The 27,615-nt window shown below is 37.2% G+C and overlaps 1 protein-coding gene across 6 annotated transcripts in view; it reads left to right on the plus strand.

Annotated features, from left to right (window-relative positions):
• The window catches only part of lrba (LPS-responsive vesicle trafficking, beach and anchor containing), a 266,377-nt gene that overhangs the window by 132,557 nt on the left and 106,205 nt on the right, over positions 1-27,615 (plus strand). For 4 of the 6 annotated variants that reach the window (XM_084095942.1, XM_084095944.1, XM_084095945.1 and 1 more), the window contains exon 37: positions 27,257-27,381. In XM_084095942.1, the coding sequence (XP_083952068.1) occupies positions 27,257-27,381 (125 nt within the window). The remainder of the gene's footprint in view (positions 1-27,256; positions 27,382-27,615) is intronic. The other 2 variants (XM_084095943.1, XM_084095947.1) reach the window with 1 other exon arrangement.

A 27,615-nucleotide genomic window follows, 5' to 3' on the forward strand; every position in this document is an offset into this window, starting at 1 on the left:
CTATAATCTTTTTGAAGAGAAGTAGAGAAAAAGAGTATTCACACTGTCTGAGACATGGCTTTCTGTGCGCGCACTTCGGATGTTTAAACTTCCCACACTTTATTTATATATATTTATTCCCAACCTTACTCTTCATTGTCTCAAAATTACACTTGTAATTCTACAGAAGTATATGAAACTAGACTTGTCTAGCTTGACTTTTAGTTGCAAGTCTGATAGCACACTTGTCACAGCGACCAAACACAGTTTTTACCTGCTGTTTCGGGGTGGGGGATTATCTGAAATAGATTACCAATGTAGACCACCAATGATCTAGTGATTAGTTTTTCCTCAAAAGCATATTTATATCACTCTGATTAACATGACTTTCCAACCAGACTGACTTCCTTATCGGAACTTGGAGTAAAGCCAACTAATCAGATTGGAACTGCTGATTTCTGTCAGTCACTATATCAGATTTTCACTATGCAATTATCATGGTCAAAAGAATTCACACTAATGATATTATCATGATATCTATAGAACATTTGAATAAAAAAATAAAAAAAATGCTCTCAGACATAGTTATCTTTAACTTTATTTTTTGTTGTCTTTTTTTTGGCCAATAAATCACACTCAAATTGACTGTAGGAAAGCAGAACATAACGATACAATTAATTTGCTATTCATGCAGACTTTTTCACGGAATCCAAAAAACAACTACTACTACTTTTCTCGTTTTATAACGGGTATCAAATAGCGTTAAGGTATCACTGTTATTGTCAATATATTGTTATATATCCTTTTTTTGTGCATGCACCAAACAGTCATTGAACAGACTTTGGTCTGTCTATAGTGATGGCGTCCTTTTTTTTTCAGCTCACCTCTGTTTTATAGTATACCTGCATCCTACTGTACCCCACACCAAATCATCCATAATCATTAGACCTTGTAGTATTTACCTCTCTCATGATAGGCTAAACCGATGTTTCCGCCCATTATGGGCTCTAATGGAGTCCTACAGTCATGGTTCTGAGCCTGGGTTATGTCTTATTGCTTCAGTTTCTGTGTATGATGCATTGCTGTTGGAATGGGATGAAAGCCAGCATATTTTACCTGGCCATTACTGAAGGAAACATAAGGAGCCATATTTATTTCTGTAAACACAGAAATATCCGTTAATGATGCCAACATGCACTGGTTTTCTCTAATCCAGTTTGCTTGCCTGAGAAGCTCATTGGCTCTGTAGGTCAATTTCTTTCTTTCTTTCTTTCTTTTTTTGTCCTTTGTGTTCCTAACAAAATGTGTTCTCTGGAGATTTGGAGACCTGTCTGCGGTTTGTTGCATTGAGATTCTGTTCTCTCTCTCTCTCTCTCTCTCTCTCTCTCTCTCTCTCTCTCTCTCTCTCTCTCTGTTCTTTTCTCAGTATTCTGCAGTCATGTAATGGCAGAGTGCTCTGTTCTCTCTCTTGGCTCTCTCCCTATTACTAGCCTTTATGTAGCTTGGCTATTGATGACTTTTGTAATAGCATGCGATGGGCGCATGGTGACGCTGGCACAGTCTCAGAGTGTGTTTAATAAATCACAATCAGACCCTGCTGTTACATCAATACTTCTGCTCAATTACCCAGAAGGTCATGGGCAAAAATGCTGGAGAGCTGGGGATCGGTAACTACAGAAGAGAGAACAACATCTGGAAGTAAAAGAAGGGACACACACACACACACACACAATGCAACTTGCAGCTGCACGTCTACATTTGGTTAATTTCTGTTCCTATCATGGTTTCTAAAGGTGGGAGGGAGTAATTCACTTGGAAATTACCACAAAAATAGCTATTAAAACTGTTAAATATTTATTGTGATCAACATTGAATAATCACTAGAATTACACAATGTAAATTTTTTTTTTTAAAAAAAATCTGCAATGGATAATAGGTTTGCAAAATTTGTATACATTAAACAATTTATTTTGTAAGGGGGGAGGGGAGGGGGGGGAGGGATTAAGCAGATGTTAATTTTCGTTTTTGCAACAACAACAACAAAAAAACGTTTATGCAAGATGTGGAATACAGATACATTTTTTAAATGAATAAACTTTTTCCAAATTTTTACAACAATAAATTAAATATAATTTCCACAGATTGTGTCAAAATGATGATGTGGTGTAATATTAGTTGTTGGATACAGGATGTCAAGAACATCAAGACCTTGGAAGAACAGGCCAAATTCAGATGATATTCTGCTAGAGCAGGGGTCTTCAACTAAAATTGCTTGAGGTCCAGTAAATGAACCCTCCTCACCAGCCGAGGTCCGGACAATTATATACCTAAAAATATGAATTGATGGGTTTTACCAGACTAAAGAAATGAGTATAGATAACATTTATTTTATTTTATTGAACAATATATAATGTTATGGATAAACATGTCTTTTCATATGTATAAGCAGCCATAAGTAATCCTTCACAAAACTGATCTAATTTTAATGCTGTTCTGTTATGTCCTTTAAGTTGATTTGGTACAAAATATCTGAATTCAACCAGTAACAATGTCTGACAAAAATATGATAAAGCAAAATGCCTTCATCTCTAAATTTGCACTAAACATTAACAACTTAAAAGGAAAACTAAAGTGCTTTTTTCGGCTGAACTGAGGTTAACAATCACAATCAACGCAAACCTCCTTGTATTGTCTCTACTTAACTACATGTATCTAATGTTGAACACTGCTCTCTTCTGTGCTTCAAGTTGCATTGGTAAAGATAATCAGTAATATCATTCAGAAACACATGCAAAAAATAGTGCCACCAGTGTTGGAAAAATGAAAAAGTGCAAGAAACCCTTTATCACTTATTTTGCACAGTCCATAAAAATGTAAATAACCTCTTATGAAATTTAAATAAAATTGTCTAAAATTCACTGTATTCTCAGTGAACACTCATATGCTCGATGTTGGGCGGCGAATGAGTGAGAGAGGACGACCCGTGTAGATCGCTCATACTGGGCTTTGAGCTCATTTATTTTCTGCGCCCTTACCTCGGACTGCTGAGGATAAGTTTCTTCTAAGTGTCTATGTTTAGCTTCGTAATGACATTTAATGTTTCCACTTTGGACAACCGCGACAGACTCGGAGCAAATGAGACACACAGGCCTTGTAACAGTTACAGCTCGATGCAGGAAGAATAAATGCGTATTTTTCCACCAATTATCTCGGAAAACTCGGTTTTCAGCGTCAACTTTACAAATTTTTGAAAATGCCATTGTTTTTCACTCACTGAAAGTTTTATCTCTCTGCGTTTTTCACTCGCTGAAAGTTTCATCTGTCTGCGCGCTCTCTGCTCTCTTAATTGCACGCATGACTGCGTGTCTGAACGTAGCAACAGTGAGCATAGTAACTGTAGTAGCAACCATAGCAACCCATTGCGCTGTTGGACCCAAACAGCTCTACTGAGCTGACTTTGATGTGCCTGATATAAATGTGTTTTTATTAGAAAATAGCGGCATTTGTTTATTTCATTATGTCAAAAGGCTTCGCGGTCCGTATGGACGCATTTTGCGGTCCGGATTCGGACCGGAGTCCGCCAGTTGGTGACCCCTGTGCTAGAGGATATCCCACAATAAAGCCATAGGATGTGTGCTTCTAATGCTTTTTTAAAGTCAAGGGACACCAACGTTTACCATATTTAAAGATCGCCACTTGTTTGTATTGGTTTTGCTGTAAAACCATTAGAAATGACACACTTTCACTGTTATAGATAACAAAAGAAAACAACAGCATTGAAGCGTTGAGACAACACACACACACAGACACACACATAGACATAGCGAAATCTTGTTTTTCACCTTCATGAAAATGAAATCAGATCCCTCAAAGGGCACTCAGCTGCCATGATTACACCCTTTTGTTGGGAGTGTTAAATTTGCAAGCCCGCTAGCTCCCCCCATAAAGACGTATTCCCCAAAGTTTCCATTCAATAAAAGGCTGAAAATGAAAATATTATTTTCCTCCCTGGCTGATGGTAGTTGTTGTTTCCTCATGGCAGGCATCTAATATCATCTGACACCTACTGACCCGCCTGAATGCAATTTGTGTCTTAATATCCAGCTTACAGCAGCCCCGTCCTCAGGAGAGTTGAGGTGTTAGGTGATTTTCTCTCTCTCCTGCTCTCATTCCTCACGTGCTCCCTCCCTCTCTCGTTCGTGGAGGCATTGTCAGAGAGGTCCATGGGGCTTTGCACTTCGGCAAACAAAGGAATAGGCACATATACACCAACACATATACACATAAATTCCACTTGCTGATCTGGGACGGTCCCATTCTGCACTGTCCATGGTCCTTTTTTTTTGATTGGATCTCATATTGACAGACAGCTGCATCCACCTGTCCATCTATTACCACCCTCCTGTCTGGTGACGCAGGTGAACATGTGGCGCTAGCGTCTGCCAAAACCAGACAAAATGAACACGGTGCCCACAAATGAGGCTGCTGACAGCATTCATTTTTTTTCTTTCTTTTGGCCGCCTGTCATTCCGCTCTCTCTCTCTCTCTCTCCCTCTCTTTTTTCCTTTTTCTTGTGGTCATGTTTATTTGGGTCAAAAGACAGATGATCTCTCATGTAGATGACACACCGGTAAAGTGGCTGGCCGAAAGAGAGATGATCGAGAGGAGGAGTGGGAGTGGGAGTCTCGCAGGACAGATGAGTCTTCCTCTCATATTCTCCTTCATTGCATTCTGATAGTAGGACTAATGTAGCATGGAAATTCACTCTGCTACTGCGCTCAGAGCAGTTCCACGCCCTCAAACACTGTCAGGGAGAAGATGAGGAAGATAGAAGCAAATGAAGTACAGAATAGACAGCGTGAAGGAAGGGAACATTTCTGCAGTGTTTATCACAGATATGAAGCACAATCTATGGTTTAATAGTTGACACTTTTCAACAAATAAGGTAAACTTTGGTGTTTCTTTTTATTTCTCAAACAATAATAGAGAATGCATAGTTAAGCTGTGTACAATCCTGTTACAGCATTATCCATTAACATTTTTTATGATTTTTATTAACATTAATGCACCCAAGAAGTAACATAATTTTCTTATTTTTTACACAAATTGTGGTGTTTTCTGCATTCATCAAACTCAAACTTTTCAACCCCGTTATCCAAGTTATTGTACGAATATTATTTTTCTTTACTTTATAGTAAAGATAAGTGGGTCAGTAATGACAAACCAACATTTTCTCCCCAATATTTCATTTGTTTTAATTTGATACATTTTGCCTGAAGATAACAACCTCAACAATTAGTGCTTTTAACAGTGTACACATTAAATACATGGGTTGCACAAATGGGGAACTTCATATAGAATACAAAACTTCATCTATTTTGTGGCACATTTCCTGAGCATTTGTTGAAAAAGACCAAAAATAACATAATTGTAAGTGTTTCACTCCGTTTTGTATTCTCTTTGTGAAAAGCGGCAGTTGTTTTTGAGATTCCTGCTTATTCTCTTCTTTCTTTCACACTCTCTCTTTTCTTAATATTTTTTCTCACTTTCCTTTCTCATCTTTTCCCACCATCACACCCTCTCTCTCGCTCTCATTCTTTCTCTCTCCTCCTCTAATGCGAGTCATTTCCAGCAGCAGCTCCAGTGATCTCTAATGGAGCTCCTCGGGGCTGGAGGCACCCCTGCCTGGGGACATCCATCTTTTCTGTGTCAGGAGCCCACGCCGGCAGAAACCTTTGTGATGTGCGCTCCAATTTTTCTTCAGTAAATCAAATCTTCCCTTCTTTCAAAGAGATGAATGCGGCAGGGTTGTGGTGTTATAGAGAAAATCAATGCAGGCAAAATTGAAACAGTATGCCCACGTATTGATCGGCCTTGTGAAATCGAAACTAACAGCTTTGTAACTGTTCCGGAGGACAGTTAGCTGACCTGTAATGGACAAACTATCAATATTAGCATTACTATTTTATCCTGTGCTTTGTCATTTCATGCCTAGCCTATCAGGAGCAGAGGAACACATGGACACTGTAACATGCTCACAAAGGCTTGTTTGCTCAGCAGATACTCTAGGTAAAATGGCAAACTGTATATTTTTAGCTAAGGTATTTTAACTCACATTTTTAACATCCAAGATTTGTCTTTTTTGGGGCAAAACAAAAAAAGTTATTCAGTATCTTAGTTAAAACCTTAATTGAATCTGTAACTCTAGAACTATATAACAGGATTGGGCCATTTCTAATTTTATTGTTGATGTTAAAGACCATTAAACTCTAAATTTGGTTCATATCACCAAATGTAGCTGTCATTTGGCAAATGTTAGTAATTTGGCATGTTTTTTGGCCTATGCGGTTCATTCATTCATATATTAATACATTTTATGTCTGACGTTTTGTATGAAAAAAAAAATGGTAGTGTGTTGGGCCAACACTTGATGTCCAAATTTTGAGTCCTGAAACAAAACCATTTGAGGACCACTATATTAAAGATATAATAATAAGGAAAATTCTACTTATCTTCCTCATTCTCTCTGTCCCATGAACACAAATAATCGTGTTCTCATGGGAGTGCTGAATTCAATCACATGCAACATAGTTCTGCCCCCTCAAGCCGTGGTCAAACTAGACTTTGAGCATGCAAAATTTCTTCGGACACGACAGCGGCCGTGATATGACGTCGCAACCAGAACGCATTAAAAGTTTTCTGTTTTCAGTTGAAAACGGTGCCGTGTAAGCGGCCCCTAAGTTAATAACTAAAGATTTTTACAACGGAAATTAATCAATTAAAAACTTACTTAAACTAGACAATGACTTTCTTCTAGAGCTGCTGTACAGCCAAAACAATCTTTGTTGCATTAATTTTCTGTTATCACTCTAAAACTCAAATTTTTTATAAACATGAATTCAACATATAATAGTATAATAGTATTCAACATATATAATACACTCAAAATGTACAAAATATACAATCTATTCGACTAAACTGCAAAATGTCGTTCTTTTAATTCAGCTTTTAATTCTTCACGTGATGCTTGCGTTTCCGGTCTGACGCATTTGCATGTGTATGAATGGAAGTCATTGGTACGAAATGTGTAGTGTGACCACCCCTTTAATCATATACAAGTTTCTCTCTCTCTCTCTCTCTCTCTCTCTCTCTCTCTCTCTCTCTCTCACTCACTCACTCACTCACTCACTCACTCACTCACACGCACACGCACACACCTTAGGTTCTCATTTGGTGCTGTTTGAGATGCTTCATTAATGTCATCACATTTGGTGTAGGTAATGCAAGTCATACATCATCCCTACTGGTTAATGATGCTCAGGCTGCTATGAAAGCACCCTGCTGTCCTGCTCGCCAAAACTACACAAGCACTCCGTCACCTCTCTCCCACCACACGCCATCACGCGTGTAGCCCGCTGCGCTCTGGCTTTCATCCACGATTTACATTTTACAGAAGATACACGCTAAAAAGAGAGGAGAATCAGTGCGGTTTACAAAATATTGGGTGAATTCACTCAACCTTTTATTCTAAACAGGGTTATCTCTAATTACTATTGTGTAACAGTGGAGATTATATTATATATACCATATACAATTAATGTCTTAACTTAATGGTTGTTTCAACTGGACACAAACCTGCACCTGGTGTAAATGCCAAAGCATCTCAATTGAGTTGAGGTCAGGAATCTGATTGGGTCCCAGCTAGTTGGTGTACCTGGAAGTTGAATCACAATTTACTTTTAAAGCAATTTTTTTCAATTCTGTTTCACTTGTTTGCCAGAATAATGTCTTTGAATTATGTTCATTTAGAGGATTTTCTCAGTAAATATTGTTATGCACTACCAGAGGCGTCGTCAGCCGATTTTGCCGGGGCTTCAGCCCCGAATGTTTTGAGTGTAGCCCCGAATGTTTTTTGAAAAGTTGACTGACAAATATGAAACTGGACAATAGCCTATGTAAACCCCCGAAATCATAAGTTGCCTTATTTCATTGTGCTTTGGCTTTGCTGCTGTCTCTGACTAGTGATTGTTGAAATCTGTCTCTGCAGACGCACCACGTGAGTGATTAGATCCTAGAATATCTCCAGGATTTGCGCAACAGCAAACAATCTCACAGCAATTTAAAAAAAAAAAGAATAAATAACGCAGTCAGCACCGCCGCACAGTCCTCTGTCAGACCAGATGTTGTCAGGCTATATGTCAGTAAAACTCAGAAAAACGAACTTTCCTGTCGTATCGTGTGCTCGCAGCGTGCACTCTTCAGTATCAAGTGCAAATGCAGCGCGCCCTGTATCACGCTAAAGAAACTACGAGCATGTAACGTTGTGTTCTGTCGTCAATTAAGTATTGAAATAACCAAAAGGGAAGCTGCGTCATTTTTCATTATTAATATTCTAACATTTTATCAATATTGCAAAGTCATCAAAACTGACTCGTGTCATAAAAAAAAAAATTAGTGACCAAAAATGTGAAAAATAGCTACATCTAGCCTAAATGATCGTTCTTGACATTCTTTTAACTATAAGCAACCCAATTTGTCTAGATCTGTAATATTATTTCCTTTGTATAATGAGCTTGTCTTTGTTTTAAATTATATTGTATTTTTATTGTGAGTGTGAACTGCTGCACAGTCGTGTGATTTAGGCAGCTTGATTAACATTATTACAATGTATTCCTATTTAACACAGATGTTCTTCGCTAATTACAGAAACTAAAAGCAAAATATAAGTATAAATATTTATAAAATAAACAAACAAAAGATTGCACTGGTGTTTGATTGAAATGTAGCCTAACATCTACGCAAAATAATCCTTGAAAGATTTCTCATTTAAGGCCATTTCTGTTTGGAATATGTGATTGTGTATTGTCAACAATAAGCAGAAACGTTCTGCATTTCCATTTTGTACTGTGGATCATTCATTTCAACATTTATCCTCATTCTCATGTTTAAGAATCTGTTATCTGCTTGACAAATAATTTATGCTACTGCCCACTTACATGCTTTTAAAGCTATTGTTATCCAATTTTTTTTTGGCCTTCAGACACCTTAAAATGCACATATGTAGGGCCAAGAAATCCAAATTTTCTCGGGGGAGCATGCCCCCGAAACCCCCTAACTACCTCACATTTGAATGCGCGTGTCTGTGGGGTAATGTGGGCTGGTGTGGCTGCCCCCTGCATATAGACCTACAATATATATTATTCTCTTTATCGAATCATGTTATCTTGTAACCCAGCCCCTGATGTTTCGGGCTCAGCCCCTGATGTTTTTAAAACCTAGAAACGCCCCTGTGCACTACCATTCAAAACGACTGTACACTACTGTTTTGGCAGTCAGTATGTTCTCAGTAAATGCTTTCCACAAAAATATTAAGCTACACAACTTTTTTCTTTTTTTTTTAAGTTGTGGTAAGAGTTTGGTAAGGTTTGGTAAGATTTTTTTGAAAATAAGTATTTCTGCTTACTAATGCCTCTAATTTTATTGATCAAAAATACAGTAAAAATAGTAGTATTGTAAAATATTATTACAATTTTAATTCAATTTACATTGATTTTTACAGCGTATTTCACAATACATATTTCCAAGCAGCTTTACAGAAAAATGCATGTTTCTACAGTACAATTAATAGTAATCGGTTATCAGAGGTGACTGTGTCAAAGAAGTAATGTCCATATGTCAAAAATGTACAGTACATAATGATTACAATGTATAGATTCAGAGTTGGCATTTTCAATATTACAACATTTTAAATGTAATTTATTCCTGTGGTGGTAAAGCTGAATTTTCAGCAGTTATTACTCCACCATTCAGAGTCACAAGTTACTTCAGTAAACATTCTAATGTCTGTGTAAAGGAAAGTATATTTTGCTGCAGGTGCTGTGACTTTTCAGCATTTTTTTTTTTTTTTTTTTTTTTTTTTTTTTATATTTAATTCCCTTCATTTAAATGCTTAGTAAATGGTAACTACTAGTTAAAATTTTACTATTTTACAATTTTGCTATTTAATGTTAATATATAGTTATATATATATATATATATATATATATATATATATATATATAACTGCAAGTATAATAATCATTATTATTTAAAATAGTTTTAGATGAAGTACAGAATGTCATGCTGCAATGTCATATGCTACAGCTGCAGCATGGTTTCATCTCATATGATGTATCTTCCATAATATCTCCCTATCTAGGTCCTGAATGCATGACACACTGTTTGTTCCCACCCACTAAGATTACAACCATTTTACAACTGCATTTGTCCTGGTTTATTGGGCCTTTTAGAAGTTCAATCTCTTTACCAGTATATGCTTAATGCAGCTGTAGTAGAGTAATAGTGCTGCCGTGTATATTTTACTGTGATTATCCTCTTGCCCTGTCTTCCAAAGATCGGATCAGGTCGCTCAGTAAAGTCTTATTATTTCCTCTGTTTACTTCCTGATGTTACCAGAGCTATACAAAGAAGGAAATGGATGCTAAATGCACTGGTTCTTTGTAGTAATAGACTGTGTGTACATCAGAGCAGAGTGATCTCGAGTACCCTGTTAGTTTCATTTTTAGCTGTGAGGGCCTCAGTTTTGTCTGACCATCACTTTCTCTTCAACTGCGTTTAGTCAAGACAAGAGTAAGTGCATGCACCAGGGTTCATAGGGCTCAGATCAGTTTTTATGAACCAATGCATGTTCTTGAAGATGTGGATTATAAGTTTATGTATAAAGCTGTGCAGTGTTCATCCATCCATCCATCCATCCATCCATTAACTGGTGCATACTTTAAAATGTTGTGTTCCATGCAAGATGAATATGGGTTTGACAACTTGAGGGTAACTGAATTTCCATTTTTAGGTGAACTATTCCTTGAACACAGAAAATTAGTTACACAAGCGGAATTCAGAGTATCATGAGAAAATTTGCCAATGTCAGTATCTTGTCCACAATAAATAATCTACAGAGACTCCTGGTGACAAACTATAAATGATTTTATCAACTTGGCCTGCGTGGTCCTGGCAAAGATAAGGCAAAATGCTTAGCAGATTACAGTATGTCATAACATATACATGTCCTGCTTTTATTTACATTTCTTCATAAGCTGTTTAACAAGTACCATTAATGGCTCGGTTTGGCTATAAACACTTGAGAAGCCATGTACAAACATCCCACATGACTGTGGGCCAGATAGAGAGAGAGAGCAGCTGTTCCACTCTCTTTTCTCCCTTCTTATCCTCCCTTCTTCATCTATGATGGAAACAAATTAGTCTTTCTTCCGAAGGAATCTGAAACCCTTTCAAACAAAACTGGCATGGTACACCTAGACATCCAACCTCTTATTTGAGATGTTATCTGTAAACATGGATTAGCTATGTAGAATATCTATCATCTGTGTCTCTTAACACATGCAAGTTTTTCACATGCAGAGCTTTTCTAAGCCAATGTATTGGCCCCATTTCCATGCCTTAAGCTTGACAGCTTGCAATGTCTTCCCAGTATATCTGTAAATCTCCAGAGAGCATGTAAAGGTTTGACAGCTACAGATTCCACGGGATTTATCATATAAATTATGCAAAAATGGCTTCTACTAGCTCTCCTCTTTTGCGTTATGGAAATGGATTAAAATATGTCCTAATGAAAACATTTAGCTCTGACTGTTTATACACAACAGTGGCCCAGACTGTAAGAAATAGTAACAAAGTGTCAAAGAAGGACATATTAACGGCTCCCGTAGCGCTGATGTTGTCCATATGTTAGCATGACACTCCACATACTCCAGAATTCCCAGAGTTCAGCAGTCACATCAGTGTTCCACTGGAAATGAAGAAGTAGTGCTATTTTACACTGCTGGTTAGTGCTAGTCTATCTAGTCATTGCAGTTCACCAATGAATCTGTTTTGGTCAAGTAGGTTGACAAAGTTATTTTTGCTGGTTAAGCTAGTTATACATTCTGGGGCCAGATTCGCAAAACATTCTCAAGAATAAAATTCCTCCTAACTGTTGTTATCTTTTTTTCTTTAGAAAACAAATTCTTCTTTAAAGTCATCATAAATGGCTTCTTAATAGTTAGGATAACCTCTAACTTGTCTTAAATCCACGAAGGTAAGATGTTTAATGAATTTACTGGGTTGTTTCAAATTAATAGTTGTAATTAAACATTACAATATAACACTAGCTACATATCAGTATTATACATATTACTATTACTAGGGATGTGCAAGAGTACTCTGTAGTGACACCAATGATCGATAATGTAAACAATGATTATTAGTATGCGTGAAGCAATGCAGAGTGCTGAACTCTTGTCAAGCTGGTCGTTACAAAAAAAATAATGTGTATGCTTATTATTATTATTATTATTATTATTATTATTAATCTCCAGGCAGTGCACAAAGATGACCTTTTAAGTATTTTTTCTTGTTTATTTATGGAGTTCATAAGTTCGTTTTCGGCAAGAACCAGCATACAATCAGATAACCGCAAAACCAGTCATTTTCTTCTTATGAAAATAATAATAATAAAAAAAATGTTCTTAAGAAAATATTTGAGAACTACTTGATGATTTTTTTCCCCAGGAATTGCACTTAGGAATATTATTACAGACTTTGAATTTTTCTTATGAATTGCTTAACTTTCAAAGATTTGAGAATCCGGCCCATGCCGTTTAACATCATTTTGTGAACCAGTGTCCAAAGTACTCTTGTGCTTCTCAATGATTATTATTACTATCATTTTTGGGATATTCATGAATATTAAAATTGATTTTAATATGAAAATGATTCACACTCTATTTTTTTTTTTTCAAATCTGAAGAAATTTAATATATAAGAAACATCATAGCTGAAACCTGATAATCCATGTTATCCAAGCATAACATGATAAATCACAAACTTGATTTAGTTAGTAACAGAGAAATAGTGTAGAATCTTTAATATTTTTGATTCATTTTTCGTAATATTTGTTTTGAACTTTTTTTTACATTGTAAAAATTTGTTTATTTTCAGGTTTAAATTAGATTTTAAATAGCCAATATGACCCACTCCACTGAATGTGGTAGTTTGCACATCACTGTCCTTGTGTTTGGAATATTAGGGACCCTTGATATTAAGTTGAATATAATAATAACGGCACCTACTTCTAAAAGCAAATACAGCAGAACAAGCTGTCATCCACTAGATTGTGCAGCGGGGTAACGTGATTAACTGAAAGTACAGCATTGACTTGGTCTGCGTCACAGATATAAGTGGCATACACCTCCACGAGCCAATGTTGGCACGTGTCATAGGTTACCAGCCTCTGCTTTATGGCAAATTAGTTCACTTGACAACCATATTTGTAATGCCCATGCAAGTACAGGCTTTATCTACATGAGTGGGGAACGACCAAAATCTTTTGTGATTTAAAATGCAGGACTTGCATTCTTATAGCTGCCATATGGAGTGTTTGAATTTCTCTCATTCACATATGTATAAGTGGACTGTCTCTGCCTTCAGTCTTTGACCAAACTAAATGCCAGTAGAAAGGTCTAGGAATGTCATTGATAGCTACAGGTGTCACGGGTTGGTAGTGTAAAACTCACGAAGACGAAGGAGAATAGTAATAATTGTATTTAATGACAAACTCTGGAGATCAGACAGGAAACTTCCACTAACACATAACATAGACGAGAACAGACAGAGAATGAGGGAGAACACAGGGTATAAATAAACAGAGCTAACAAAATGAACTAATGAGCTAATAGATGAACAACAGGTGAATCTAATGACTAAATCAAACACACAGGAAAATGAGGTCACAGGGGAAACACAATGATGACAGAATGAAAAATAACATAACCATAACAGGAAGCGCTTAATTACAGATCTGTTGTCTAAAAGTTGTGCTACTAAATATCTAGTATGCAGATAATATTGTCCAGGCTATTTTACGGTTACTGTATAATATGACATCCACTCATTTTAGGTTTCCTTGCAATTCAAAGAAATGCACATCTGGAAAAATATATTTTTCGATTTAATATTCAGGAGTGAAAAAAAATCTGCTGTGCCAGCATGCTTGTGTGTATTGACCAGAATTGTTGGCTATTGAGACAGTGATGCTGGACACTCAGGGGCTCTAATCTGTCCCTCAGCCCTTCCCATCATCCTCATCTCTGCGGAGACCTTATAATGGAATGTCCCTACATGAAGTACTGAACGCGCCTCTGCTGCAGCAAGAGCCATTACACACAGCACCATGTGCACTTTTCCTCTGTAACAACTCAGATTTATGAGTTTCAAATGCCCTTAAGAAAGTATACTGCCGTGACAGAGCAAGGTCACGATAGGAGGCCCTGATCAATATTTGAATGAAAAGCCATTTGGGAAATTTTTAAGGCCTTTTCTCCCCCTCTCCTTCTTTCTGTCTCGCTCTCTCCCAGGGAACAACATCAGGAAAGTATCGATTGCTGGGGTCCAGTAGTTAGTCAGAGGCTATCTCCTTTGACTAACCCCTTAGCACTCTGTCACCCCCTCACCACTGTGATAGATTGTTACTCTCTGGGCCACAGTAATTACACGCAGCTCCAGTCGGGTCATTTATTTCAACATTTTCACCATTTACCAAAAAAATCTCCTTTATCTTTGTGACCCAGCAGTTTGTTTTTGCAGCGAAAGCAGAAAGAGGGACACATAAAATTCTCACTCCCGCCCTGGAGCACGATGGGGCATCCGTTACCCATCTCACCCATATATTTCTCTCTCACTTTCTTTCTCTTTCTGCTTTCACTCTCTAGTCTCCCCTTTTTATTCCCTCCTTCTCTGACATTCTCTTTTTCTTCTTTCTTTTACAGTTTTCTGACTTCTCCACTCTTGCTTTTTTTTGTCATGAATAAATGATATATATTTTAATCTTAAAATATATTAAAATAGAAAACTTGAAAAACATTATTTTAAATTGTAAGAGTATTTGAAAATATTACTTTAGTTGTACTGTATTTTTGAAAGACCTCCAGAAAGACCCCAAACCTTTGAGTGGTATGTTGTACTACCAGATAGCTTCAGTGTTCATTTTACAGCAAATTATGATTAAAATGCCGTTTAGTTTTAGTCTTATTTTAGTAATCTGAATTGTATTAGTCTAGTCTTAGTCGACTAAATCTATTGTAAATAAAATCAGTCAGTAAATAAAAAAAAAGAAGAACAAATACATACAATAGGACAAAGATACAATTTAAATTAACAGTGCTTTAAGTTTGTCAAGTAGGTCTAACAGTAGTTATCAGGTTAGAAAAACTACCTACAGAAATTGAATAAAGTAATCAAATGTAAAATAACAGTGCATAGTCTTCAATGTATAAACCCTTATTAAAGCTACTAAAGTTATTCAGTCAAGAGCAGTGAGTGATTTTCTCTGTCTTTTGTTGTTTGCATTAACATTAAGGACCCAGACAGCAGCAGGATTAAGCTACTGTCACTTTTAAAATCCAAATCCCACTAGAACAATGTTATATGTTTTGTTGAGTTTGTACTTGCATTAATCCAGATGTTCCCAATAATGTTTAAATTCAGAGAAATCAGTCAGTGTAGAAGCCCGTGTCATTGCGTCGCCTGTCAATGACATCATATCTCTGTTAACCTCGATTTCCGTATAAACCATCGAAACACCAAAGAAGCTTTAATATATTATATGTTATATAAGACAGGTGAGCAACTGTTTGGATATCTTTATCAGGTTAGTCTTATTGTCTGAATCTCTTGTTTTCTTGATTTACTGCGAGTAACATGTTTGTACCATGCCTCAGAGACAACATTATTTTGCCAAGTGGCTAACATAGCACAATCAGAAAGAGCTATATTTGTAGTACCAGTAATGCAGCATTCTCTCCACCATACAATATATTTTAAAATTAACTGCATGCCATTTAGCAACACAAGTCATCCAGCTTTTATTAATATGATATTGTAATAGCGATCTAGCATACTGCAATGTGCACAAAGTGTCTTATACAAATCAATGAGCTAACACACAGTTAACACAACACAACAGTAATGTTATAACATAACTTTCAACACACTCAAATGTATTCTTTAGTATGATTGTTTGCAGTAATTCAGCTATTTTATTAGAATGAAATAAAATAATATGAATTTAAGTGATCAAACGTAACTGTAACAAAGTCCACGTAAACATAACTTTAATCGTAAAATAAACAAACAAAACGAAAGAAGCGGCAGCGACCGACTGTGGCAATACATAATGAAAACAGCAACGCAAAATGTCCCAGGCTCTGCTTCATACCACAGTAATGTTAATACATTAGCTTATCCATGAATATGATACGAGTCCCGTCGAATTGCTTTCTATCTGCTGTGGAGGTGAAGACGACAACTCCCTTGATTCCACGCTCATTCACGGTGTCATCAAGCTACGCCTTTGTTATTGTTTTGAACAAGTAGCCTCTAGCGGCGAAACTTACATACTGTGCCTTTAAGACATAACCGACTGTTTAAGCGAATACTCACCAAAACAGGCAGATCTTCCTCTGAAGCAAGATAAGATGTGAAAGAGAACTCAATTCAGCACTCGTCAGAGAGGCGGCCACATCTGTGTTCGCGCTTCAGATGTGCGCGTCCCAAATTGAGTTCTCTTTCGTGTCTTCCTGCACTTAAATAGTTTAAAACTGCTTTATTGTTTTATTTGGCAAAACACGTGCAAATGCATGATAAACTTTTGTCAATTTCTTCCGCTGTCCAGGACCATTGTGCAGTCTTAATTTTTACAAAAGGTCTTGTTTTCCTTTACTTAAAATGTGAAATTTATAGTATTTATAGTATACCCAAATAATCCCTCCCTAACATTTTCATCTCATATTTATTCATTGACGAAAAAGTCAATAGATCCTGTTAGTCAATAGAATTTCCGTTATAGTTTGTCATCACAAACTGCTTTTTAGTTATCGTCTCGTTTTCGTAAGTGAAAAAGTCGCTGACGAAAAAATGACAAATTATTTGTCAACAAAATTAATACTGCTTTAGCTTTGTTAATCATTGTTAAATTCATTGTGGCATTCAGTACTTAAATATAAATGAAATATTGAGATATATATAATATAATAATATATATAACTAATGAATTTGTTTTGTATACATACATATTGCCACCACAATTGTTGAATGAACCATTAGTATTAAAGAATTTGCAATAGAGTAAATTGATTAAAGTTTGAACGTTTCATTATCACTCCCTCTTTGGTCTGGGAAAATTATTGTTGAAAGAAGCTTGGGCCCTGATAAATGTATGAAATGCAAATTAAAAGACCACATAGTAAGCAATACATGAATAAATACAAACCAGTAAAATGCAGAAAAAAAGCCATTTGTTCTCACTTAACATGTAGCACAGATGCTCTGTCACTGATGTCATTATCATGTGCTGCTCTTGACCTTGTCTACCTTTAGAAGAGACATTAGCATATACTGCACAAAGTCAACATCAATGCCACCGAGGAACACAGATGATTTCCCTTGCTCTGCATAGACATGGCCACCTTAATCAGACACAGTCAACCTGATTTCCTCTCTCAGATTAATTTGAGACTCCAGGCGGCAACACAACTACCGATTGCCTGTACTTTGACGGAGAGACCTGCACTTGCCCTTCTTCTGCATGACAAATATTCAATTCATCCATTCAGTTTTCACAAACACATGGCTTATGCAAATCGTATGAAATAATCTCAGTGATACAGAGCAATTTGAGCAGTGGCAATTGCAGGCATTAATGAAAAAGGCACATAGAGAGATGTGTTCACACTGACTGTAACTGCATTAATCCACAGGAAAAGGTTATAAATGACTGCAAGTTGTCTCTAAAATGCCCCGTGCAGGAGTGATGTATGAAACTTGTGCTCCATCTGGCCCGTTTGTTATGCTAAAGGTCACATCATTGCCATTTACATAATCTCCATGCCAGAAATGAACTCCAATGTAATATCTGCCCGGAATACACACGCCTGCACATATGTATTGCTTTTGAACCGATAGACGGTTAAGAAACCATCATCACTCTTGCAGGATCATTTTGCCCTTTATGTAAATAATCTTGCATCTTGCGGCAGCTTTCAATATTTTTAATGGGTTTAAACTCATAACAGGCCACACAGGTACAAATAGATTAGTGATTGATGTGTTTTTCTTCATGCTGATAGATGGCAATCATTTGTCATTGTCAAAAAAAGAACAATATGATTATGATCATCATAGGAGTGCAGTCAAACTATCACAGGCACACTGACAAAAGCAGCGTTTTGTTTTCGAGCATCTGGATGCTTTTCCAGTAAAGATGAGCAGCATGGACCTCATAGAGAAATGACATTTTGAAGAATTTATGGATGCATGGAAGGTGATCTGGAGTCCAGTGTTGTAGTCGAGTCACCAACTGTCGAGTCCGAGTCGAGCCTCGAGTCCCCAGTGTTCGAGTCCAAGTCCAAGTCCGAGTCACCAAAAAAGAGTCCGAGTCGAGTCCGAGTCGAGTCACCATTACCTGAGTTTGAGTCCGAGTCGAGTCTCGAGTCCCCAGTGTTCGAGTCCGAGTCGAGTCATCAAGGTTGAGTCTGTGTTATATTTCAAGACTGCCTACATTTCTCCACTCTGGCACCTTTAAAGAGATGATATAATTGTAAAAGAGGGTCTATATTAAACAAAAATGACACCACTGTGTTAACAAATAAAACTTCTGATTTCAATAATGTAGGCTATTAGTAGCCTAAATGTTGAAATAAACTTTAACAATGCTGTAGAAGTGCAGTTTATTAATAGTAAATGTTAACTAATGTAGTTAACTAGAGTTTAATAAATGGAACATTATTGTAAAGTGTTACAGATTTGTTATACACGATTCAGACGTCTCGTGAATTCATTGTTGGACAGATGGACAGTTGTTTTAACCATTCCATTATTGTGAGTCGGTTCAAAGGAGTCATTAGTTCGCGAATCGGACGTGTCATTAATGGACGTGTAGCCTACGGCACGCCTTGTGTGATTATCTCGGCAGTTTAGGACATCACACAAGATTTTTGTCAACACAGAAAACATTTCATCACTGGATAGGTTTTTTCGTTTATTGAAATTGTTGTTTATGTCAGCTGAATGTGCGGAACGCTTTTCAGAGAAGATAAGGCAAACGTTTTTTTTTTAGAACAATTCACACCCCGCGGTAATTCAGGAGAAAAAATATCCAAATGCTCCACGTGAAACTTCATTCTTTTGACCTTTTACTATCGTGTCAATTGATTTTGATTAATATGCGCGAGGGAGAGGGAGCAAGACAGCGCTCGTGTTGTTTGAAGATGGTGAGTGCGCGCGCGGCCAGGGCTTTCTCTGCTCGTTCATATGCGGAAAAAAGAGATCCCGGCCGGTCTTGGAGCCCGAAACAGGAAAAGTGTAACATCTTAAATCAAAATTGTATAACCTATTTGGTAAGAAACTTCATCCAACGTCATTCATTTGATGAATGCTCAAGTCCGATTTTATATATCCTCGAGTCCGAGTCCAAGCACGAGTCATCAGTCCGCGAGTCCAAGTCAAGTCACGAGTCCAGAGAATAGAGTCGAGTCGGACTCGAGTCCAGAGAATAGGGACTCGAGTCGGACTCGAGTCCGAGTCCAGGACTCGAGTCCGAGTCCAGGACTCGAGTACTCCATCACTGCTGGAGTCTAATTTCATTATTCACTGTCAAGTATTTAATCAATGCCATTTTGGTGTTGAGTCATTTTCATCCCAAAGAATGCATTGACTATTCTTTTTCTATTCTTTTTCTTCTGTTACATTCAAGAAGCTCTAACAAATCTACTTAAGGATTATGCATCATTATATTGTCAAGGAATTATATATATATTCCCCATGTTTCCAAACAAACAATGTGATGTGTGTGTGTACAATGCCATAAAAAGACCTGGTAATGTTGTGTGTTCTCAGCCATGTGCTGAAAAAGTATTTTCAAGCCTCCAGGCCTGTTGTTCTTGAGTGGGCATATGTGGGTATACTTGTTCCTGTGTGTAATTTAGAGCCTGTGTTTGCAGCGAAACCCTCGCAGGCTTTTATAACGCTGCTGGAGTGTGAGACTGATGCCTTTCTGAAGTGTGGCGGCACAAGCCAGCCTCTCTGTTTCAGCAACTTCCAAAAAACACCTCATTAATCCCACACGCACACACACACACACACTCTGAAATTCTCAACACATGGCCCAATTAAATGCTTTGTTTATTATGACACCTCCCTCGAGTCAAGTAGACTTGAAGTGTGGCTTGTTTTATGCAAACCTACAATTTAGGAGCGCAATTGAAGCTTTAAAGAGGAGATTATAAAACATGACCCTCTTCTCTGTTGATTCTCTCTGTCCCACTGTTTACTGCTCGCTCTCCATTCTATTTCCCTTATTCATTAACTCAATGGGTCGCCATCTGTATTAAACTGCATTACGATTCGCCCCCCGTTCATCATCTCTGTTGGTAAACCGGTTCAGATTTACAGCCAGTGACCCAGCACTTATTCTGGTACTGGGTGAGAAGAAAGACTTCAATTACACCTAACAGGCGCTTATAAAAGTCCCTGCTTGTGTTAAATTCTCGCCAAATGTGGTTTACATTAAGCACGTTTGGAGAAGGGTCTCAAGTGTTGCTTTCAGCATATGCAGTAAGACATTTCAAGTCCCCGCTGCCATTTACAGGTCTGTTTCCGTCATGCTTGTTTTACGAGCGCACTAATTACTAATTGCGCCCGTGCGGCGCGGATACGTGCCCGGTTCTAGAGGCCTATTGTGTTTTGTAATTGTCGTTGTCTTGAGAAGGCGCTGTCGTTATTCCTGTTAGAAACCCCTTTTGGAAGGAGGGATGGATGGATGGGGAGGATGGATGAATAATTCATTAATGCTGTGAAAACACTTGCTGCGTGGAATGTGCAGCTGATTCTGCTGCTGGGATTGATAGTGGTTGAATTACACACACGCACACACTTCCTTGGCCTTCATTAGGGCTCTATTGTCACAGTGTCTGGGCGGCAGTGGAGGCTGTGAATGCGTTTCCAGCTGCTCGACTAATTGCAGTGGCCGGCATGGTGTTGTATTGCAGACAGATTGATCCTCTCTGTATCTCTGCTCTCTCAGAGACTGACAGGATAGGAGCTCCTTGGATCTGCTCTGTGCCTTCGGTAATCATTTTAATTAATGAACACTGGAAGCCAGAATGATGGAGTGGCTATTTACATGGAGGAAACTATCACATGCAAACACCTCGCTGCTACTTAGATAGAGGGAAATCTGTTCTCAGACAGACGGGACAATATGGAGTGAACCCAACTTTCTGTCTCTCTCCTACCACCGTTTCTTCCTGTTGTTTAATGGAAATGTGTCTGCAGAGTTAGTCAGGCCTGAATGTTGGCATGGGATTGTGAATATTGCATATATTTGTAATAATTCCTGAACCGCATTATTCACTGTAACATGTAGGTAAATTATATAAATTATAATTATATAAATAATTATTGTTCCCACGGCTAAAAGGAAGCAGCTTCGCGCTCAATCGCCCAATTTTTTGTTATCACTGTAGCAAATTGCAGCAATATTTTTAAAGTAGTTGAATATTACCAATATTTGACTTGACATTTTTCTCACTTCCCAACAAGGAAAGTAAATAAATAAATTTTGTCGAAAACAAATTGTGTGTTTTTGTGCGGTGGATAGCTGACTCCCAAAGCTTTTCATATACTTCATATTCTGTGTGGTGGTTACTTCACAGCAGTGACAGAAATTAACTTTTTCAATAATGTGCAATATTTGCTACCTTAAATTTATTTCTAGTGGCCTTTTACCTTTTTATATATATATATATATATTTATTTTTATTTATTTATTTTTATTATATATATATATATTTTTTTTTTTTTTATAATTATTATTATTATTATTATTATATATTTTTTTATCTTAGATGTATGCATCATCTTTTGTCAGATTCTTACATTTAATCAATACATTCATTTAGAATAATAACACACTATAGGTTTCCAATCAAATTAAATTAGTATCAACAATATCCATTTTTGCAATGCAGAAGTGGCACAGAAGCTGCATCTATTTAGATGAATTTACAATGCAATTACAACTGCCTAAATAATGCTGAGATTAATGTTTCAAAAAATATTTAGATTTTATTTATTTTTTTAATGAAATGCTACTTTAAATATAAAATTAAGATGGCGGCAACTCACTCACTTAATTCATCCGATTTGTTCAGATGGCTGATTCATTCAGGAATGAAGCAAGTGACTGAATTTATGAATGGATCATTGAATTATTGTATCATAAAAAAAAAAAACGCTGATTCGTTCAGGAACGAAACACCACTTTGTGTTGCTCGGGGACGCAGAATGGTTCTATGAGTTCACATTGATTTCTATGAGGGTACGCACACCGGTCCCACCACTCGACATCTTGCGACTTGGGAGGCTGTTCAGAATATTTGTACAAACTGACTTCACCCTAGGCTGGAAGACTGCACTTTGTTAATTCTTGAAGTGGACTTTTGCCTGTATACTAGTGTTTAGTAGGGTTGGGTATCGTTTGAATTTTAGCAATTTCGATTCCAATTCCGATTCTGCTTAACTATTCCGATTCATATCGATTCCCAGTTTTGATTCAAATATGGTTAAAAAAAATCCAACATTTAGATATCAAACATAACTATTCTGTCTGTTTGCAAAACATTCTGTTGCAGCTGCATACCATGAACAAAAATCAGCAGCCTAAATAACAACTAACTAATAAACTAGACTAACTAATATGAATTTAAAACATTATTAAAGACAAGTATACAGTCAATAAAACAATAAGATTAATACACAAATACATACAACTGAACCTATTTCAGGAATTGAAATCAAATGTAAAATAACACTAAAATATAGATTAATCCTTAAAGTGGCACAATTTATCTAGTCAAGATCAGAGAGGGATCTTTCTTTTGTTTTTTGATTAACAGTAATGAAACACAGCAGCAGGTTTATTAGGCTGCTGTCACTTTAATACCTAATGTACAGATGCAGTATACTGTTACACATGTTTTCTTTCTTAGCTGTTTACATCACAACAGTCATAACCAACTGTGTTCACGAGGATATTTTGACATCATTTTGTGTGTATTTGTGCATTCAAGTGCAAGAGACACAAAAGAGAACCCAATTCAGTATTCATGCACTATATGAGATGTAGCTTTTTGTGCACGCGCTCTGGATGAAAACAGTTGAGTTCTTTTTCGTGTCTTATTGTGCTTGAATGGTTGAAACCACATTAAAATGTGCACGCAGTAATCGATAAGTGGAATCGAAATTTTAATTGTATAACAAGTATCCGATTCGATTTTCGATTCCAAACCCTAGTGATTAGATCAGACTGCTGTCTTGAACTTGAGAACACAAGTACAGAATGACGCACCCTGTGTGTGATAACCTGTGAGACGTATGTGGTGCGGCACAGCGCTTTTCGTCCAGTGTGCGACTGGAGCCCTATGATACGAGGCCAGTTTTTTTGTTTTTTATGGAGGTCAAAATTTCCTTTCAGCTAATCTTCAACGTGTTTACCAGTAAACATTAATTTAGGAGTGTGCTGTATTTGTAAATTACAATAGCTATGTTTCCATCCAAAGTTGCAAATTTAAATTAATGCTCAGAATTGGAATATCGCATAAAACATTTGTGAATAAAGCACTGTTTCCGTCCAGTGAGTCGAAGAGAACAAAATCGTCACTTCCTGATAAACTGGTGCTAAATATCACTAAGAAAAAAGCCACTGTATGTAATATTTTTTTGTATATAATAAATTACTTGTTTTTCAAAGTGCACAGACGATATACAATAAACGTGTTGTTTTGCTTTCGGAAGCAGATGCTGCTGTTTGGCAACACAGTCATGTAAGAGAGTTCTCGTAGGGAATTACACTGAACCACTTTGACGACAGACTTTTCTCTGGCATTTCAGATACTGTGCAAAAAGATTGTTCTGCTGGTTAGTCCAGTTATGTCATCCCATCGCGCAAGTCACTTTTTTTATGCGCATCAAGGAATTTATTCGGTAAATGTGTTTCCATCGTAGTTTATGTGCATTTTTTCTTATCGGATAAAAAATGTATCCGACTCAAACGAGCACATACGTTTTTAATTCACATTTTTAGAATTTATTTGCATCTTGGCATTTTCATCCAGCAGTTTTTGATGCGATATCCCAAAATGTGCATAACTATAGGTGGATGGAAACATACCTAACGAAATAAATCATTGTTTGTCTGTTTTTATAAGAGGTTACAAAATTGTATTTTATTTTATTTGTATGGTATCCGCAAATAGTGATTGACATAGTAAAACTGAAATCCTTTCAACGGTTCAGAATAAATATATTTATGATATTGATGTTTTAGTTCTTGATATACTTTACAACATGTTCTATAAGTTAAAAGTATAATTGCATAGAACAATAATATAAATATAGTCCAACACTTAACTGCATCACACTGGGAACATAATATAAAGCAAAGTAGGAACATAATATATATTTAGTTCCATTAGAACTAAATTACTGGTCAGAATTGAGAAAAACAGGTCTGTTGGATACACTTTTAAGGGGGGAAATGTTCAGGCCCTGGTTATTGTATTGCTGTTATATGTTGTAATTCTGCTATTTGTACTTCAATCTCATTCATTAGTGATGAGGTTGACCGTTGAGACTGGAGTCATGCAATATTTTGACAGCATTTTCTTGGTGTTTTGTGCGTGTACTTGCTACAGTAGATCCTCATTCCTTGCCCACATATCCGTTGTTACTCTAAGGATTTTTTTTTTTTTTTTTTTTTGGTTGTACTCATGTCTGTGTGTAAACATTTCCTTTGAAACATTTAACAGAAAGGCACTGCTGTCTGCCTGAGCCGTAAATGGTCTCTAAGGAGCTGTGCTTCTCCTGGAAAACTCACATCTCCCTTTGCATTACATCTCCTTTCCTGTCTTAAATAAATCAGTTATTAATGTCTCTTATTAGGCGAGCCGGTGAGCTTTTCAAGCGAAGTGTAGACTTGTTTTTATTTTCGCGTTTTTAGCGCTCTCTTCAGTTTTACGAGATGGGATTTGTTTTGAGCCTCTTGCAGTGGAGCGGATCGATCACACTTCTGAGAAAAAACCTGCACTGCTCGGGTACACCAAACCTTCTTAGCCCCATACGCCGGAGAAGTCATTTTAAATGGGATTTTAAAATGTGTATTTTGCATGCCATAACTATTTCCAGAAGTATTTCTGTCTGTTTTTATTTCTCCTAGAATCATTAATTCTGAGAAGACTTGCAATACCACTAAATGATTTATCTATTTTCTCAACTCCTTCTTTCAATACTTTCTTTCTCTCCTTTTTTCCAGTTCTATGGTATTTTAGGTCATAATAGCATGTTTTCTGGCGATTGTTAAAGTATGCGGGCGTAAAAAAAGAAGGTGAGCACTGGGGAGGACTCTTAAGTGGCCGTTATCCTGATTTATTTGGCCTGGGTGTGGAGGCCCTGTTGCACGATAAAACTTCTTCTCACTTCCACAGAACAGAATGGACTTAGAGAGTTATATTTCACCGCTCCTACAGTAAATCAGCCGGAGGACGGCTACAGAGCCACTGCTAAAGCCATTTGCTGTCGTTCCCCCACCAAGCCCCTATCGCTTGCTGGATCTCTGAGGATCCGCCAGCCCGCTCTGGGATCTGTGGATGGCATATGATCATTGATCTTAATTTCTGAGCCCAATAAGATTCACTGTAGCATTGTAGCATCGCATTCTACCTTAATCACACATCGGTTTTTCTTCATGTTCAAAATCAGTTTTTCTTTTGTGTGCATGCGTGTAATTAATTTATCACGGCGTTGTGCATTAAAGCAGAAAAAAGACTTTAATTTGATCTAACAAATTACACTCTTCCCTCCCCTAACCTGAAATTAGTTCTTTCTATTTCAAATTAAACAAGCTTTTGAAGATTAAACTCATTTATGGTACGGGAAATGTATTTTCCTTGTATCTCAGGGGGCTAAACATAATGAATATTTGAAGAGATTATTTTAATTAAAGTCCTTTGAATCTAAATGGGGTAATATGTTATAACTGTTCGCCTGACTCATTAAAAGTGAACCTGTTCACACACACCGAGAGAAAACACAAAAGCAGATGATGGGGAAAAAAGAAAGAGATGGAGAGGGAGGATGAACCGGATTTTTCTTTACAGTGGTAAGAGGTGCAAATTGGAGAGAAAAATGACTGAAGGCGAAGGACATTGAGTCAAATGTGCTCCCTGTTCTCTGCAGTCCTGCTTTAAGGTGTCCTGCTGGGCTCAGAAATGAGCCTGGAAACACAGCACTGCCTTATTCTCTCTCTCTCTCTCTCTCTCTCTCTGTGTGTGTGTGTAAGTGTGCTGGATTGCTGTGTCAGCAGGCTGATTCTCATTGTGATGTATTTAGCTCTCATCTCACCTTCTTGAGGCGAAAATCTGGGTCTCCTCTTCAGTGTTACTCCCAAGGACAAACATTACTGGAGTTTGTCTGCACCCCCCCCCCCCCCCTCCCCCACCATTAGGCAATAATTGCCTCTTGGTTAAAATATTATATAATATAATAATATTATTATTAGGATTCATTATATTATTTTACATTTTGTTTAGTTGTCTTACACCATGATTATTTTATTTTACATTTAAAATACTTTTACATCAAAAAATATTTGACATTTTTTGGGGCCACTATATATATATCTATCTGATCACATAATGTTAATGTTGCTGGGATAGTTAACAATAGAACATAGCACACCCAAATACAATAGTATACACAAGCAATGGAAAAAAAAAACTTATAAAAAGTTTAGATATTTAATAAAATGGTGGACATTAATAGGATTCATGTTCTTTTAATATGTACAGTATGAAAATTTAAACAAAATAGACCCTTAAAACAATCTCTAAAAACTGAATGAAGAATACACATTTTTGGTATTTGGCAACAAATATTTTCAAAGTCCATGTATATTTTATTATTAACCATAATTATTAGAATCTAATCATAGCAATTCTCTAGTTTGTGCACTTTGCGCTGAAGAATGTTGCAGCAAAACAAGGCCGGTATTATGCAGCGCTGCCTGTGCCACTTCTCACTGCATCGGCTAATTGCTAACATATGTGCCCCTCTCTCTCTCTCTCTCTCTCTCTCTCTCTCTCTCTCTCTCTCTCTCTCTTCCTCTCGGCAGCAGACCACGGGAGTTCTGGCGCCTGGACTACTGGGAGGATGACCTGAGGAGACGTCGGCGCTTCATCAGGAACCCGTTTGGTTCCACACACTCTGAGGCCACGCTCAAGGCTGCAGCAGAGCATGGTGGGTGATGCATAGTCACATAGTATCACGCGCTTACACTATTTCACACACAAATGCAGCCCAGTCTGTCGAGCTGTAATGCTTTAACCCGTGATAACAGGTACACGGCTGTAAAAATTAAAGCTAAAATCACCGTAAAACCTTTATAGTGCAACAAGCCTCTTTAAAAAAGAGACACAATTACATTACATTCTCCCACTGTCCTGAGGCCTTTGTCTCTCAGATATTATGGCA

The sequence above is a fragment of the Abramis brama genome, assembly GCF_963993115.1.
Source record: "Abramis brama genome assembly, chromosome: 2".
Lineage (NCBI taxonomy): Eukaryota > Metazoa > Chordata > Actinopteri > Cypriniformes > Leuciscidae > Abramis > Abramis brama.